This window comes from Camellia sinensis, chromosome 13 (genome assembly GCF_055761805.1).
Source record: "Camellia sinensis isolate YWXY chromosome 13, ASM5576180v1, whole genome shotgun sequence".
NCBI classification, from domain to species: domain Eukaryota; kingdom Viridiplantae; phylum Streptophyta; class Magnoliopsida; order Ericales; family Theaceae; genus Camellia; species Camellia sinensis.
The window spans coordinates 32,685,256-32,702,185 of NC_138973.1; the positions used below are offsets into that span (position 1 = coordinate 32,685,256).

At 33.0% G+C, this 16,930-nt stretch overlaps 1 protein-coding gene across 1 annotated transcript; it reads left to right on the plus strand.

The window, feature by feature from the left end:
* Positions 1-13,720: 13,720 nt before the first annotated feature.
* LOC114272633 (small ribosomal subunit protein uS11m-like) lies at positions 13,721-16,064 on the plus strand. The gene is made up of 2 exons (XM_028214354.2): positions 13,721-14,089; positions 15,219-16,064. The coding sequence occupies exons 1-2, from the start codon at positions 13,957-13,959 to the stop codon at positions 15,827-15,829; spliced, it is 744 nt and encodes a 247-aa protein (XP_028070155.2). The 5' UTR covers positions 13,721-13,956; the 3' UTR covers positions 15,830-16,064.
* The last annotated feature ends 866 nt before the right edge of the window (positions 16,065-16,930 follow it).

Genomic DNA, 16,930 nt, shown 5'->3' on the forward strand with positions numbered 1-16,930 from the left:
TTATTACTGTTAAGCAGGCCCTCGGTAATCACGGATTACTAGCCGATTACGGTACTAAACTCATAGGGGCAGGTTTGGGTCGTGACACTATGAGTATATAAGCTCTAAGTTGGAGACCTTGGGTTGGGCCCCAAGGGGTACCCAAGTTTTGTAGGAGAAGGAGTTATGGACAAACTCAAAACCACCACCACCACACGCGCGCGCCGCCACCGCCGCCGCCCGTCGGGGCGGGTGTGGGTATGGGTCAAACCCATCCTTATTTGTTGCTCCAAAATTATTTGAAATGTTTCGAATAATTTCTACCGGAAAAATTCAAATACTAAAATTTTGAATTCAAAATTTTCGGTTATAATCCTTCTCTATCTCCGACCAGTCGTGTCTCCAGTCTGGCGACTGTTCATCATAACGTTCTTCTGTTCCGAAAACGGCACTACGCAGCCTATATATATAACAATCCTCCATTCCAAAAGAAAGAGAATTTTAGTTTTTCCTTTCCTTCCATCTTCTCTTTTTATTGCTTCCATCGTTCTTCATTTTGCATCTTGTGTGAGTTCGAAAAAACGCAGCCTAGTTTGCTGTACAAACAGTTCGCGATGCTACATCTGTTTGGGGTGATTGTTGAATCGTGGAGGCAGGACATCCACTATTCTCAAGCACCTAGGAGAGGACGAATTTATGTCTTACAGACACAATGTCCAAACACTGGCCTCAATCACAAATTTATTCTAAGTTTGTTTCTACATAAAGTTATAAGTTAACTCTAATTCTGTATTTAATTATTTTCTATTTTATTATTCTATTTAATTCATTATTATTGAAATATATTTTCCTACACTTCGTCCAAAAGCCTCTCTCTCTCTCTGTGTTTGAATAGAAGAGACTGATGGGTGCAAACCTTGGTGGAATGCTTGGTTACGATAATGGTGAGTATTAATCTCTGACTGTATTCCTGTAGAATCATAATAATGAGTTTTGCTAGATATACATAATTTTGATTCATAAATATACCTACATAAAGAAAAAACAAAATTGGTTTGATTTATTAAAAAAAAAAAAGGATAGATGAATTTTTGTGTTGTCTGTAGTGAACTTTTTTATATTTTTTAAAACTTTTTAAATGCATTGTCTTTAGTGTTCTTTTTATTTAATATTTTAGCCATTTAAAAAAATAATTTATATGCATCTTCATATGTTAGTCATTTTTCTTTTTAGATAATTTAAAAAGTTTTGAAAAAATGATTAAAATATAATAAAAAAATTCACTAAAAACAAACGCAAACTAGAAAATTCAAATATGGCTAAACATTTAGAATTTTTATTTTATTTTATTTTGGTACTTATCTTTGTGCAATCATAATATGAATAATCCATTAGGACTGTACACTTTGTATAGATTATGGATAACTTTTTGCAAAAGAAATTATTTAAAACGATTTACAAACAAAAATTGTATATAAAAGAACATTTATTTATCAGTAATACTTTTAAAGTTCTCAAACAAGATAACAGTTGATTCAATATGAAAATTTTGTATAAAAAATTCTGTTCGTATATTATTACTCTTTTTTAATTTGTTTGAAGGCTTTTCTTTGTATGATTTGTTTAATTGTTGGGTTGTTACTAGATTTATTATTATTATTATTATTATTATTATTGAATATATACTGCTACTGATTTCATGTGCAATGATTCTCTGTTCTCAAATAATCCTGTCTCATGTCCCAAATTACTCACAACCATTGGATAAAATTGGGTAAATTGCACTGACCTTTTAAGGTTTGAAAAAAATATAATAAGCCCCACAAGTTTATTATAATTATATTAAACTCTCTTAAAATTTTAATTTATATAACACTTGCTTCCCTTTTCATCAAAAATTCGTTAATTATATAAATAAAAAAATAATATTAACTTTTCTTTTACATTGTATCTTTATGTTTTCATAATTTTGAAGTCAATGTTTACCCTATAAAATTCAACTCATATTGATATAGACGGTCACATTTTTCCATGTCAATAATAATTAAAAATTTTATTTATTTATTTTTGTCAATTGGTAAGATTAATTTATGAATCATCAGGGACCAAATTCATTTTAAAAAAGAAGAGTGAATCTCATAAAGACTGCACAATCTTTTTAAACAATGTTGTTAATAAGCACTCATTAACTTTAACAATAATCACATGATGATTGGTCTAGTAGATGACGATTGGAAGCTGGAAGTTTGCTCCCTCTCAAGTATTAAGTTCGAATTTCTTAATCAACAAACGTATATTTTGAGGCCACGGACCACAGAATGTAAGCCTTGTTTCGAAAGCTTGTTCGGGTTGTAAGAACTTAGTCTGATGCGCATAAGTTGGCCCAGAATACCCTATGTAACAAAAAAAAAAAAAAAAAAAAAAAAAACTTTAACAAGACCCTAAGTTATATAACATATTCAGTATATGCACACTTCATTGATGCACGCCCATACTATGAATACTTACATTATTCAAAAGAATTTATCACATCTCTTTAACATTTTGCTGCAGAAGTATCAAGATCACTAGGACATTTACCACCAGCTCACTACTTTTTCAAGATCAAATCATTCTCAGAAGTCTTGCAAATATTGTTAGCGGCTAAAGTGCAGAATTATGAATCAGAAGTTTTCGAAGCCAATGGATACAAATGGTTGAGTTAATTGTAAACTCTTGTTTTGTTTTGTTTTGTTTTTGTTTTTTTCTTTTGTAGACTCTGTAGTTTGCTTTTGAATGCATTGAAATTAAGACATATATATGTTAGAACCCACAAAGGTGTATGTGTGTAAATTATATGTATAAATTAAAACAATCAATAAAATAAAATAATTCAGAAAATAATTATTTAATTATTTTCAGAATTAAAGCTTACAGAAAATAATGTCGAGACTTGTGGTGGACACAATTTCCTTAAAGTACATTTCGCCCTCGCTCCGGTGCTTCGAGTTTTAACCGGCGTCTACTTCCCAGGATGCAACGACTACACCTTGATTTTATAGCATTATAAAACCAAGTCCGGCGAACCAAAATATGTTATAACTCTTTCTTTTTCTTCCTAAAATAAAATGCAGAATAATGCAGAGAGACACAGGAAAAAGAGGACGAAATTCTGATGATTAAATTTATCTCAAAAATGCTAGAATTGAAGGCTTTATATAGGCAAAACAATGGTTGTTCCGAACAGGCATAAAACCTGTTGGGACAGATTGAAGAGGCATCAACAGATTTGAATCTGTTTGAACAGATTCAGTTTCGGGTTGAACTCTTTGAACCAGTTCAGCAGGGTCTAACCTGTCAGGGCTCTGTTTGGGTGGAAGAAAAATTATTGAACCAATTCATTTTGATTTTTAAAACCGAAAATAAAAATAGATAAATATAGTTCAAAAATTTTTGGCCCAAAAAGATAAGTATTGGGCCGAAAAGCCCAACCTAACCTCACACCACGCACCCGCGCCCAGGCCCAACCCAACCCAGCCGGACAGACAGCGACGCGCGCGGTTTTAGTTTTGGTCCAATGGGTCTAGCCCACTACACCTATAACCTCACCCTTCCACAAAGTTGGGTACCCTTTAAGGCCCATCCTAAGTATCCCAAGTTAAAGTATATATACCCAAACAATTCCTCAAGTCTTTCCAATGTGGGACAAGCACATTTCACAAATGTGTTGTAAACCTACCAAAATTCATTTCCACGAACCCGAAGTGCGCGTTGAATTCTCATTCATCCGGAAATGGTTTTGAGCAACCAAATACATGATTTAATTCACTACGCGGAATTAAACACGAACCCAAGAAAAAATGTTACAAAAAACGTTTGGGTCCCACCTTTATTAATGCTCAAAGTTAGCAAAAAATAAGGTTTACAAAGCCATTTTTCCAACAATCCCCCACATGAATGGAATTCACGATAACGGACATGTAACAAAATGCAGACAAAGAAAGAGTACATTAAGAAGATACACCACATCGAGATAGGTAGCTTTTGGCTTTGAACCTCCTCTAGTGAAAAGCCTATCGGACTTACTAGCTAACTAGTGGACGTAATGCCTTAAACTGTTCAGTTGTTTATGTAAGCCAAGACAATAGACTACACATAGTGTATTTGCAGACACAGTTTGGTTCTTATTGTTGTGTTCATTTTGGCCCTGAACAACGCCTGGTAATTCATGAGTGCTCTAGGAAATTTAGCCTTCTCAATTCTTACAAAACCGGCCCAGTTCACATTCATATAGGTGACTTCTTATTAAGAGTGTCCTATTATACCCCACTTGGAAGTCCAAGTTATAAGAATCATTAAAAGCAAAGCTTATCCTACTAATGTTGCAGATATCACTCTTCTTATCATAGAAATGAGTAGGAGTAAACCTCCTCTACGTAAAATCATCCATAACTAAGTTGTCCCTTTGAACCTAGATCTTGGGATCTCCAGTCAACTAGATTGAGTTGCCATTATGGCGACTTTTAAGTAATAGACTTTAATCTCATTCCCCTCGATAAATAGTACACTTGCTCTCTGGCTAGCCCTTTAGTCAATGGATCCGCAATATTCTCCTTTGACTTTACATATTCTACGAAAATTATTCCATGTGAGAGCAAATATCTAACGGTATTATGTCTTCGACGAATGTGTCAAGACTTACCGTTATACATATGATTCTGTACCCGTCCTATTGCTGCTTCACTATCACAATGAATGTATATAGCTGGCACAGGTTCAGGCCACATTGGAATGTCTTCTAAGAAATTACGAAGCCATTTTGCTTCTTCTCCTATTTTATCTTATGCGATAAACTCAGATTCCATTGTCGACCTTGCTATGCATGTCTACTTAGAAGATTTCCAAGAGACTGCAGCACCTCACAAAGTAAAGACATATCCACTAGTGGCTTTTGAGTCTTTAGTATCTGATATCCAATTTGCATTGTTGTACCCCTCGAGTACTACTGGATACTTAGTATAATGTAAGCTATAATTTCGGGTATGTCTTAGATACCTAAGTACCCTAATTCTTGCTTTCCAATGATCGGATCCTGGATTACTTGTGTACCTACTCAATTTGCTAACAGCATAGGCTATATCTGGCCTTATGCAATTCATTAAGCACATCAAGCTTCCGATTATCCGAGAGTACTCTAATTATGATATGCTTGCACCTGTATTTTTTGACAAGTGAAGACTGATGTCAACAGGTGTTTTAGCAAGACGGTCATCATGCTTTCCAAATTTCTTCAAAATCTTCTCAACATAGTGAGACTGAGATAAAGCATACCCTTCAAATGTTCTAATAATTTTTATTCCTAGAATTACATCTGCTACTCCCAAATCTTTCATGTCAAACTTTTTGTTCAACATTTTTCTTTGTATATTTAATCATGTTATTATTGCTTCCAATAATGAGCATGTCATCCACATAAAGACAAACTATGATATAGCCTTTGTCCGTGCTTTTAACATAGACGCATTTGTCACTTTCGTTTATCTTAAAATCATCCAAAAGCATAGCGTGATCAAATTTTGCATGTCATTGTTTCGGAGCTTGTTTTAATCCATAAGGGATTTGACAAGTTTACAAACCTTTTTCTCATGGCCGAGAACTTGAAACCCTTCCGGTTGTTCCATATAGATTTCCTCATCTAACTCGCCATTCAAAAAAGATGTTTTAACATCCATTTGATGTATTTACAGATTATACAAAGCTGCAATCGCAATCAACATACGAATGGATGTTATTCTTGTCACTGGTAAATAGGTGTCAAAATAATCAAGGCCTTCCTTCTGCCTGTATCCCTTAACAACAAGCCTAGCCTTGTATTTATCTATTGAACCATCTGCTTTCATTTTTCTCTTAATATTCACTTATATCCAAGAGGTTTACACCCTGGTGGAAGATCCACTAGTTCCCAAGTATGATTTTGCAATATTGATTCAATTTCACTATTCACCGCCTCTCTCCACAATGGAGCTTCACGACTTAGCATTGCTTCCTTGAAGTTTTGAGGCTCATTTTCTAACTGGTATGTCAGAAAATCTAAACCAAATGATTTAGAGATCCTAACCCTCTTGCTATGTCTAGGTTCATCTACTTCATTATCATTTTGGTCTTCACTACTACCCATAGCAGTATCAAAAGTTCTTTTATTTGAACTTTTCTCTTCAATTTCCTTGCTAGGAAAAATGTGTTCAAAAAACGATGCATTTCTTGACTTAATAATAGTGTTTACATGCATATTCGGATTTTCAGGTCTATGAACTAAAAATCTATATGCACTACTATTATTTGCATAACCAATGAACACACAATCAACGGTCTTTGGTCCTATCTTAGTCGTTTTGGGACTAGGGACTGCAACCTTAGCCAAACACCTCCACACTTTGAGGTAATTGTAGGTAGGTCGTCGACCTTTCCATAATTCATAAAGTGTTTGATTAAGTTTCTTATGGGGTACCCTGTTAACAATAAAGTTAGCAGACAAAATTGCCTCCTCCCATAAGTTCTGAGGTAAGCTTGAACAAATCAATATGGCATCCATCATCTCTTTAAGAGTTCGATTCTTTCTCTCAGCAACTCCATTTGACTGAGGAGAATAGGGTGCAGTGGTTTGGTGAATAATACCATGTTCAGAACAAAATTCTTCAAATGATGCATCATACTGACCATCTCTGCCACTCCTCACTATCTTAATAGTTTTGCCAAATTGATTTTCAACCTCAAGTTTATATTGCTTAAAAGCTTCTACAGCTTTGTCTTTACTTCTCAATAAGTAAACATAGCAATATTGAGTGCAATCATCAATAAAAGTAATAAAGTACTTCTTACCTCCTCTAGTTTGAACAAATTTTAAATCACAAATATCTATATGAATTAAACTGAGAAATTTGGTACTTCATTCAACTTTATGAAATGATGCCTTAGTGAGTTTTGCCTCAACACAAATCTCACATTTATGATTATGATCAAATTTTAAATTTGATAAACATTCTAAAACAACAAGTCTACGCAAAGAATTAAAATTAACATGTCCTAATCTACCATGCCATAAAGAAGAAGACTCAGCAATATAAACAGAAGATGTGTTTTTATTATTAAAAGCCAAATTAGGTACAATAGTTATTACATTGAGCTTAAAAAGTCCATCACTCATATAACCTCGCCCCACATACATTCTACTCTTGGAGAGTACAACTTTATCAAATTCAAAGACTAATTTAAATCCATTCTTGATCAACAATGACCCAGAAATCAGATTCTTGCGAATTTCTGGTACATGGAGTACATTGTTAAGAGTGAGTTCTTTCTTCGAGGTCATTTTCAGCACAATCTTTCCTTGTCCTTCTACAGTTGAAGTGGAGGAGTTTCCCATAAAAAGTTGTTCTCCACTTTCCACCACTTTGTAGGTTGTGAGCATCTTCTTATCTGCGCAGATATGGCGGTTTGCTCCAGTATCCACCCACCACTCCTTAGGATTGCCCACCAAATTTTCTTCAGAGACTACTGCAACAAGATTGATATCAGCCACTCCATTAGAAAGATAAAAATCCTCGGCTATGTTGGCTTGTGCCGGCGTTTTGCTTGAACTCCCTCCGTCCTTGCGAACGTGACAATCCTTAGCGCGATGTCCATCTTCGCTACACATAAAATACTTGCCTTTGAACCTCTTGTTAAACCCGTTGTTGATCCCTTTGTTGATCTTACTAGTGAATCATTGTTTGGGACCATTGTCATTATGCTTCTGCTTCTTGTTGTTGAACTTTGACCCATGTTCATGTTCCATAACATTTGCTTTAGCCTGCATGGCATGGTTTGCTAACTTCTTGTCGGAACCTCGGTTGTCCTCCTCAATTCGGAGCCGCACTATCAATTCCTCAAATTTCATCTCCTTGCGCTTATGCTTTAGATAATTCTTGAATTCTTTCCAAGATGGTGGCAATTTTTCAATGATTGCCGCTATTTGGAAAGATTCACTGAGAACCATCCCTTCCGCATGTATGTCATAGAGGATTAATAGGAGATCTTGAACTTGGCTAATAACTGTTTTGGAATCTATCATTTTAAAATCCAGAAAATGACCGACAACAAATTTCTTTGTACCGGCGTCCTTTGTCTTATACTTTTGATCCAGAGATTCCCACAGTTCTTTAGATGTGCTTTTCACACTACACACATTATACAATGTATTGTCCAACCTATTGAGGATATAGTTTCGACACAGAAAATCACCATGTTTCTATGCATCGACTGCGACAACCGCTTGCCGGTCAGATTCTCCCTCGTTCAGTGCCAGTGCCTTTTCATGAGTGAAGCGAGCCAAATTCAATGTGGTAAGATAAAACATCATCTTTTGTTACCATCTTTTAAAATCATTACCATTGAATTTTTCAAGTTTCTCTCCATGATTTACCGGTACTGCCGGAGTCATCACTGGCACAACAGCTGTGGGGGTTTGAGTAATAACAGTCTCAGTACTATTAATTTCAGTTGTCATAATTCTGACGAAATAAAAATAATAAACCAATCACAAATTTATACAAAAACGAATTTACACACAAAATAAACAGAATAATATTTTGTAACAAAATTCCAATGATAAATAGTATATTACTATTATGTTATCAAAGAAATCATTAAACAATATATTACTACTATTTAAAAAATTAAACTGTATATTACTACTATTTAATTTCTCGAAATAAAATATTTTTCTGTCTATCGCAGGAAAAAATAAATATAATAAAATTTACTTTAAGATTGTTAGAACCCACAAAAGTGTATGTGTGTAAATTATATGTATAAATTAAAACAACCAATAAAATAAAATAATTCAAAAAATAATGTCAAGGTTTGTGTTGGACACGATTTCCTTAAAGTAGATTTCGCTCTCATTCCGGTTTTTTGAGTTTTAACCAGCATCTACTTCCCAGGATGCAACGACTACACCTTGATTTTACAGCACTATAAAACCAAGTCTGGCGAATCAAAATATGTTGTAACTCTTTCTTTTTCTTCCTAAAATAAAATGCAGAATAATGCAGAGAGACACAGGAAAAAGAGGACGAAATTATGATGATTAAATTTATCTCAAAAATGCTAGAATTGAAGGCTTTCTATAGGCAAAATAGTGGTTGTTCCGAACAGGTATAAAACCTATTCGGACAAATTGAAGAGGCATCAACAGATTCGAATTTGTTTGAATAGATTCAATTTCGGGTTGAACTCTTTGAACCAGTTCAGGAGGGTCTAACCTTCAGGGCTTTGTTTGGGTGGAAGAAAAATTATTGAACCAATTCATTTTGATTTTTAAAACCGAAAATAAAAATAAATAAATAAAATTCAAAAATTTTTGATCCAAAAAGAGAAGTATTGGGCCAGAAAGTCCAACCCAACCTCACACCCGCACCCGTGCCCAGGCCCAGCCGGACGGACGGCGACGCGTGCGGTTTTAGTTTTGGTTCAATCGGTCTAGCCCACTATACCCATAGCCCACTACAATATTAGCAAATTGATATTATTATGACAATTAATTAATTACTTACTGCTATGATGAATTCAGGAAAATACATCTCCAACCCAAATGAAAATCAACAGTAGTCAAGAACAAATACTTGTCCCTCTATTTAGAGTCAGTTAATTGGAAAAACTTTCCTTTGGATCGAAAAACATATGCAAAATACAAGTTGCGCGTAAGGAACCAATACAGTGCACATGCTGAAAAAACTGGTAAGCTGTTACATTTCCAAACATGATTGATGATGATTATGACTTCTTTAAAAAATAAAATCAAGTACAAATGAAGTAGATCTTTTTCATTGTCTCAAACTATGTTGTCTTGTAGGTTCGTGCTGTTTTACTTCAAACTCCATATGCTGTTAAAAGTTTTACTTCAGTAATACAATGATGTTAAAAGTTTTATTTATTTATTTATTATCACTGAATTTAATTAGTTTGTTTAGATTAAGTTAAAATTGAGTAGAGAGTTGAAACTTCAAAGGTTCAATTAAGATGAAAAAAAAGATGATGATATATATACATGCTTTATATCTCAAGTAATGGAAACATGAGTGGTTCTTTCTTCTGTATCAGAACAGTAAAATGTTTACTGACTGTTCCATCTTTCTTCTTGTTATGGGTTAAAATTTTTTAATTTTAATATTTGGGTGAAACAAAACAATGATTGAACCATCTTGACACAAGCCATCTCCAAATTCAATTTCATTTCTGCTGAACCCAAATTCAATTTTTGATGGTATTTTTATACTCGGCTTAGAACTAGCATATTTGACAAGGATTTCACGACTCTTATTTGTTAAACTTTCTGGATCTTCATCTTGTTTGAGTATTGATTAGTTGGGCTGAGAGTCTATCCAAGCTCCATCTAAAGTGTAGAAGAATTTGCTTAAACCCAACCTGAGCCTATCCTTTAACCCGAAATTACTTCAATGTTCCAAGTCTAAGCCCAAGCTCAAATTTATCTCAAAGAATCAAGGCTTGCTCAAGTTGTCTGAATCCAACACACGCACACATAGAGTTTTTGGATTGAGCGTTGAATTGTCTTAAAATAATATATTGTACATTTTGGTGAGAAAAAATAAAAAATTGCACGTTGGACCGTCCATGAATACTATTCCAATTATACTCCATTTATATTTTAGGTCATGTGTGTAGATCATCAATAAAAAAATCTGAGATAGCTATGATTATCAATGGCTTCATGGGAATTAAATTATACTAGAAAAAGCTAAAACATAGTTACACTTTTTATTAGGAAAATTACAATTCAGTGGGATCTTATGAAAATAATTATAAATTAATATTAATGAAATACTTTATCAACTTTAATTATTAAGTCATAAACTTTTTCATGAATTTACAATTATTTTGAGAATACTTCACTAATTTATAATTTCCCCTTTTTTATTTTGTAATTGATTTTCACCATAATTGAGCGACATTAATTTTAATCCCATATATCAATAATAAAAAATTGACACACAGAATTTTTATTTTGAAACGGGAAATAAAAATTCAACGAATAATATAATTCATGTAAATATAATCACGTTTTTTAGTGGCAAACTCAAAAACTATGTAGATGGGAGTCATCGTAAAATTATTCAGTATGTTTAGTTTTAATTTTCTGAATTCAATTTTTTAGAAATTGAGTTTTTTTATTTTTCATTTTTTGTGTGAATATTTTTAAAATTTTAAGCATTTTTTTTTTACTTTTTTAGATGCACCTTACTTAGATATATCTAAATAGTAAAATATTTGCGGAAAAAAATATTTTAAAAAATTAATAAATACACAAAAATACGAAAAATATATTAAATTTTTATATTTTTTGTATTTTTGGTATTTAGTTAATTTTCTAAAGATTTTTTTCACAAATATTATGTTGGTTTAAATATATTTATGTTAAGTGTGTCTAAAAATTTTAAAAATTGCTAAAAATATTTAAAAATTTCAATGAAAACAAAAAAATACGAAAAATGAAAAGGTAAAATTTTCTAAAAAGTAAATTCTGAAAATAAAAACCAAATAGAGTTAGATTTGAAAAATACTTTTCATACCTAAAGTTTACACAAAGAAAATTATAAGAATAGCTTGATAATGTACAAGTTATTTTTATGAATATTTTATTTTAAAATAAAAAATTTACATTCAGTTACGTCATTCTTTATGAATTTTTTTATTTTATTTTATTTTAAAATCATTACCCTGTAAATTTTAGAGTGACTGAAATAAAGTTATAAATTCCAAAATGCTAATTTCTCTATCCATCATTCTCTTTAATTATTAGGAGAATTATTTAAAATATAAATTATCCTTTGCAGTTTAAAAAATTACAAATATTTCCTTGTCAGATTTTTAATTTAACATAATTAATTGAAAAAAAAAATTCTAACTCCTCTTCTATACAGTAATAAAATTATCTAAATTAGTAATTTAAATAAATTTCTGACATCATTAAAAAAATTTAATTAACTTGATAGTTTATTAATAGAATGAATTATTTGTTATGAAGGTAAAAATTTCAAAAGACGAAATATAATTTTTAAAATTACAAAGATAATTTATATTTTAAATAAATTTCAAGAGGGTAATTTGATTTATTTTATGTTATCATTTATGTATCATTTGGAAAATACTATGGTGCATACTTTTCAAAAGATGTGTACCATATGCATCTTATAACTAAAAAGAAAAATGTCATAATTTCAATTTTCTGAATCATAACTAAAAAAAGAAAGAAAAATTGTCATAATTAAACACAGCATGAGGCATAATTAAAGAACCCATAAATTATAACTAAAATAATGTCATAACTAAGAGTAATTTTTGTATACGGATAGAATATATGATATGTGGTACCTTCTACTATTGTGATTGGCTTTGACAGTAGGATGCATTACATTTATGTTGGGTTTTGGAAAACAGTAAGGGCATGTACATTCATGATTGGTGGAAGGTAATGCCATGTAGCACCCTATTGACATACAAAAAAAATTTCATAACTAAAGAAAAAAAATTGATCATAACTAAATAAAAAAAGGGATTTTTTTAGGGTCACTGGTATTAAGATTTTATAGTATAAAAAACATCCAATATTTTTATAATGTCTAAGGTCCCTCACACATCAATCCAGAGAAATTTCAATCTAGAGAATTTCTCTGGACTTCCCAGAGAAATTCTCTCCAAATTTCTCTGGACTCCCCACTCTCTGATTTGCACAAATTTCTCTAGTTTGTAGATTTATCTGGTTTGCACTAATTTCTTTGACAAATGATATGCGTCTATTACCATAATAATCTCAATAGTGGTCTTCAAATTGAAATTTCTCTGGTTTGCACAAATTTCTCTAGCAAATGATATACTTCTATCACCATAATAATCTCAGTAGTGGTCTCCAAATTAAAATTTCTCTAGTTTGCACAAAATTATCAGATTTGCAAATTTCTCTGGCAAATGATATGCTTCCATCGCCATAATAATCTCAATAGTGGTCTCTATAATCAAAGGAGTACTAATTTCATCAAAAAAATCTTCCATGTAGTCTATAGAATCTCCTTCTTCGCCTTTCAAAATAGCAATCAAATGGTTTGACACCACGCCCAAAGATTGCGAGCATCGAGAACCCTTTGAATTACCCAACACCATCGAAAAAAAACCCTAACCCTACTAAAGCTCAATTACAAAATTGGCGATCAATTATGAACTTTCCAAAGAAGAGATGAAGAATCGAGCTTTTATATATATTTATATATATATATATATATATATATTCTAGAGTGTGTGTGTAGAAGGACAAGGGATCAGCAGAGGCAACAGTAACAACAGCTTTAGTGGGGCTTTTGGCGAGAGAGTTTCTATTGGCGGAGATAATGATCTGTTCTAGATCAGTAAAATCGTTCATGGATAAGGATGCCTTGAGCTTCACTTGATGGAGGAGAGAGAGTTGGAGAAGACGACGACAACGATGACGATGAACTCCGGCGATAGAGATAGAGTTCGTCAGAGAGAGAAGAGCAAAGAAATAGAAAGAGATGGCAATTTGATTTGAAAGACCTTATATATCATAAAATAATATTTTAAATCTCTTCTATTATTAAAAATAAAAGAGAGATCTTAAATTAATTTCCTCATAAAAAAATAATATGACTAGAGATGCATTATATCATAAATCATTTTTAGAAGGGTGTGAATTAGAATTTCACATTTCACCTACTGCAATGTTATTTTTGTATTTTTTGAAGATTTTACCATATATATGCGAATATGGTGCTGCTAGAAAGAATCGAACACTGAACCTTCCCGACTACTCACACATCATCACCACCACCAGCCCTAAAAGTACCCTCTTCTCTCTCTCTCTCTCTCTCTCTGTGATAAAGCAGCGTAGTCTGAATCTGAAACCATTGAGCCATGATCGGTCACTGATCCATGCTGAGATTCTCGGGCCGCCCAGGGTTGTTTGATCGAGCTATTCAGGTCTTCAGCCCCAGATCTGAAACCCCTTTCAAGACCCTCACTCATCGGTCCCTCTTTCGAATCCCACAAATATATGGTGTTCCAGGCAAGTCTGTGTTTGGTTAAATCTTTTGTCTTTATTCAACTCTGTTTTTTAATCTCATGAAAGCTATATGTTGTCTTTGTGCTTTGTTTGGTTAATTTGTTGTCTAGAATCTAGCTTCTGTTCGTCCATTGTTTTCTCAGTTACCTACCAGAGTGTTAAATGCTGCCAATAGGTCTATAGAGTGAACCCATTTTGAGATAATTTGTCTTATCAAAAAAAAAAAAGCTTTTGAAACAGAAGTAATATGGAGATATGCAACCGAAGAAATACAGTGATAGCTAATTACCCAACATATTGTTTCATGGGGTGTTTTTGGATGCTCTTTATTAACATTTCTATTGTTTTTTGTGTGTTTTTATAGCATTTGATTAGACTCCATTAAAGATGACGGTTCTATTGCATTTCAAATTTCATCATATTTGAGACGGCTGTGATTTTTGTAGATTATCCTGGCCATTGTAATGAACTCTTGACTTTGGAATGTACAAGAAGAAGAGTGTGTTTGATTAGCTGGATTAATAGTGAGGGGATTAACAATCAATGAGATTAGTGTAGGATTGGTTATTTAGTTGAATTAGTGAGATTATGAGATATATAATTTCCTCTTGTTTTTGTCTGTTTTGCAATAGATATGAAATTATATAATTCTAATTATATGTATATTTTGGCATTATTAGTTGTAAGATTTAAAAATCCGTCAATTTTGTTGAATAACATGGCCTTGGAATCTAGTCTGAATAAGATTCAAGTGAATGTGACGACACTGGCTGGTTATTCTAAAATTATGTAGCATTAAATGAGATAACATTATTGAAGAGAATGGTTGTATTGCCATTTCAAATTATATCGGAGATGGTTGTGATTATTTCTAAATGGCCTCGGTCACTTAATGAATTCCTGCTTTTTGAACTTACGAGTAGCATATTGATGGTTTCAGTTTGTTTGGGGTATGTGACTGTGACCTCACTGCCTTTTTATCTTAAACACTTAGGTGGAGGATGCTAATTAGGTTTCTCATGAACCCATGTGAGAAGTTGGTGTGGGAATAAGGCAAATGCTAATTGTTTGGATTTTCCTTGGAGAAATTGTGTTCACTTGGGTAGTGATGAAATTTTTTTGGCTTTTGCAGGTTTGGGAGATTTGAAATGCAGGTCTTATCTCCATAGCGATGTTTCAGCTGCAGCTAATCACAATGTTGTACCTCAAATCTTGGAAGCAAGTTTTAGGCATTTCATACATTCTTCAAGTCATAAGGAGTTTGAGACAGCAAGGAACTCTAGATCCATGAATTTTGTGAGGGGAATAATAGAGGAAGAAGGAAAGGGCGTTATGGGCAGTTCTCAACTTTCTCGGTATGTTGTTGAGAACAATGCAGATATTGTCCATATAAAGCTGCTTCGCAACAATACCTTTGTCACTGTGACAGATTCCAAGGGGAACAAAAAAATTGGGGCTTCCTCGGGATGTTTGTCAGAAATGAAAGGAGGGCCTAAACTTTCTCGATATGCTGCTGAAGCAACTGCAGAACATGTTGGCCGGCTAGTAAGGAATTTGGGACTGAAGTCTGTCGTAATGAAAGTGAACGGATTCACTTATTTCAAGAAAAAGAAGCAAGCAATCGTGAGCTTCAGAGAGGGCTTTACCTTTTCTCGAGGTGATCAAAATCCCATAGTGTACATTGAGGACACAACTCGGAAACCCCACAACGGATGCCGACTTCGAAAGAGACGACGCGTATAAACTGAAAGCTTGATGATGCTCATTTGTATGAGGCTTATAGTGATGCTTTAGTTAAATGGAGCAAATAAGTGGTTTTAAATTGTTTTAGGTTGCTAGGGTAGTTGTTTTGATTGGAAAGCAAGAATTGTGGTGAGAGACACTGAGAGACTACTTAGCATGGTCTATTTGAACTCATTGTGATGTTTATTTTCATCTAAGTTAGTAAATTTAGAATTTTGTATGCCTGTTTTGAAAATCATTTTCTCATCTCAGTATCCACTTCGTTTTAACCCACTGTGGGAGTTGGTTGAATGCAATGGGAAATTTTCTTGATTTTTATTGTACTTCATCATGGAAGAAACTGCTACAGGCTGCTAAGGCTTAGCATTTGATGGGACTTCCTGATTCTAAATTATTCTTTTGGCAATTGTTCGACTTTTAGTTCATAACATGCATGAATTGCATTAGTGAATTCGAAGTAAAGATAATGGACATGAATTGTTTTAAACATTTTCTTTGTTATTGCCATCTCTTGTCTTTGGTGAATAATGAGGCACTATTTGGCATCTTTACATTAACATATTTTTTTTTATCTTTTTTGAGTTACATCAGTTATTTATTTTTTTACATATTTTTTATAAAAAATTTAAAAATATATTTATTTAGATTATCTCAAACATTCTCTAATATTACTAGGAAAATGAAGATGAAGGGGCCCACGCAGTTTCATCGAACCCCTCAATCAGCCACTACCCCCATCCCATGTGTTCACTGTATTTGTGAAGTCTTTACCAAAAGGAAGACAAGTATGATTAGTCAATTTCACATTGTTTGCGAGGCCGTTACATTGATTTAATTAATGGAAGACTCTCGTTAGTCAATCTCACATTATTTATGGAAACACTCCATTGATTCAATTAAAAAAAGAAATGTATTTTGTTGACATTGTGTGAATGAATTTATACTCACACAGGAAGGCATGTAAACGATGCATATGAGTAAGTTCCTAACTAGGCACTTGTTTTTCCAGAGTATTTGGCGAAGTTGTCTACTTGCACAATTAATTATCGTATCATGAAACCTTTCTTTTCTTGATACATCACCTCTCTGGTCATTCTCACC

Excerpts from the sequence above, each read along its gene's own strand:
- LOC114272633 (XM_028214354.2), top strand. The coding sequence starts at position 13,957 with ATGCTGAGATTCTCGGGCCGCCCAGGGTTGTTTGATCGAGCTATTCAG. Across the intron at positions 14,090-15,218 it reads ACAAATATATGGTGTTCCAG|GTTTGGGAGATTTGAAATGC; the intron begins GCAAGTCTGTGT and ends TGGCTTTTGCAG.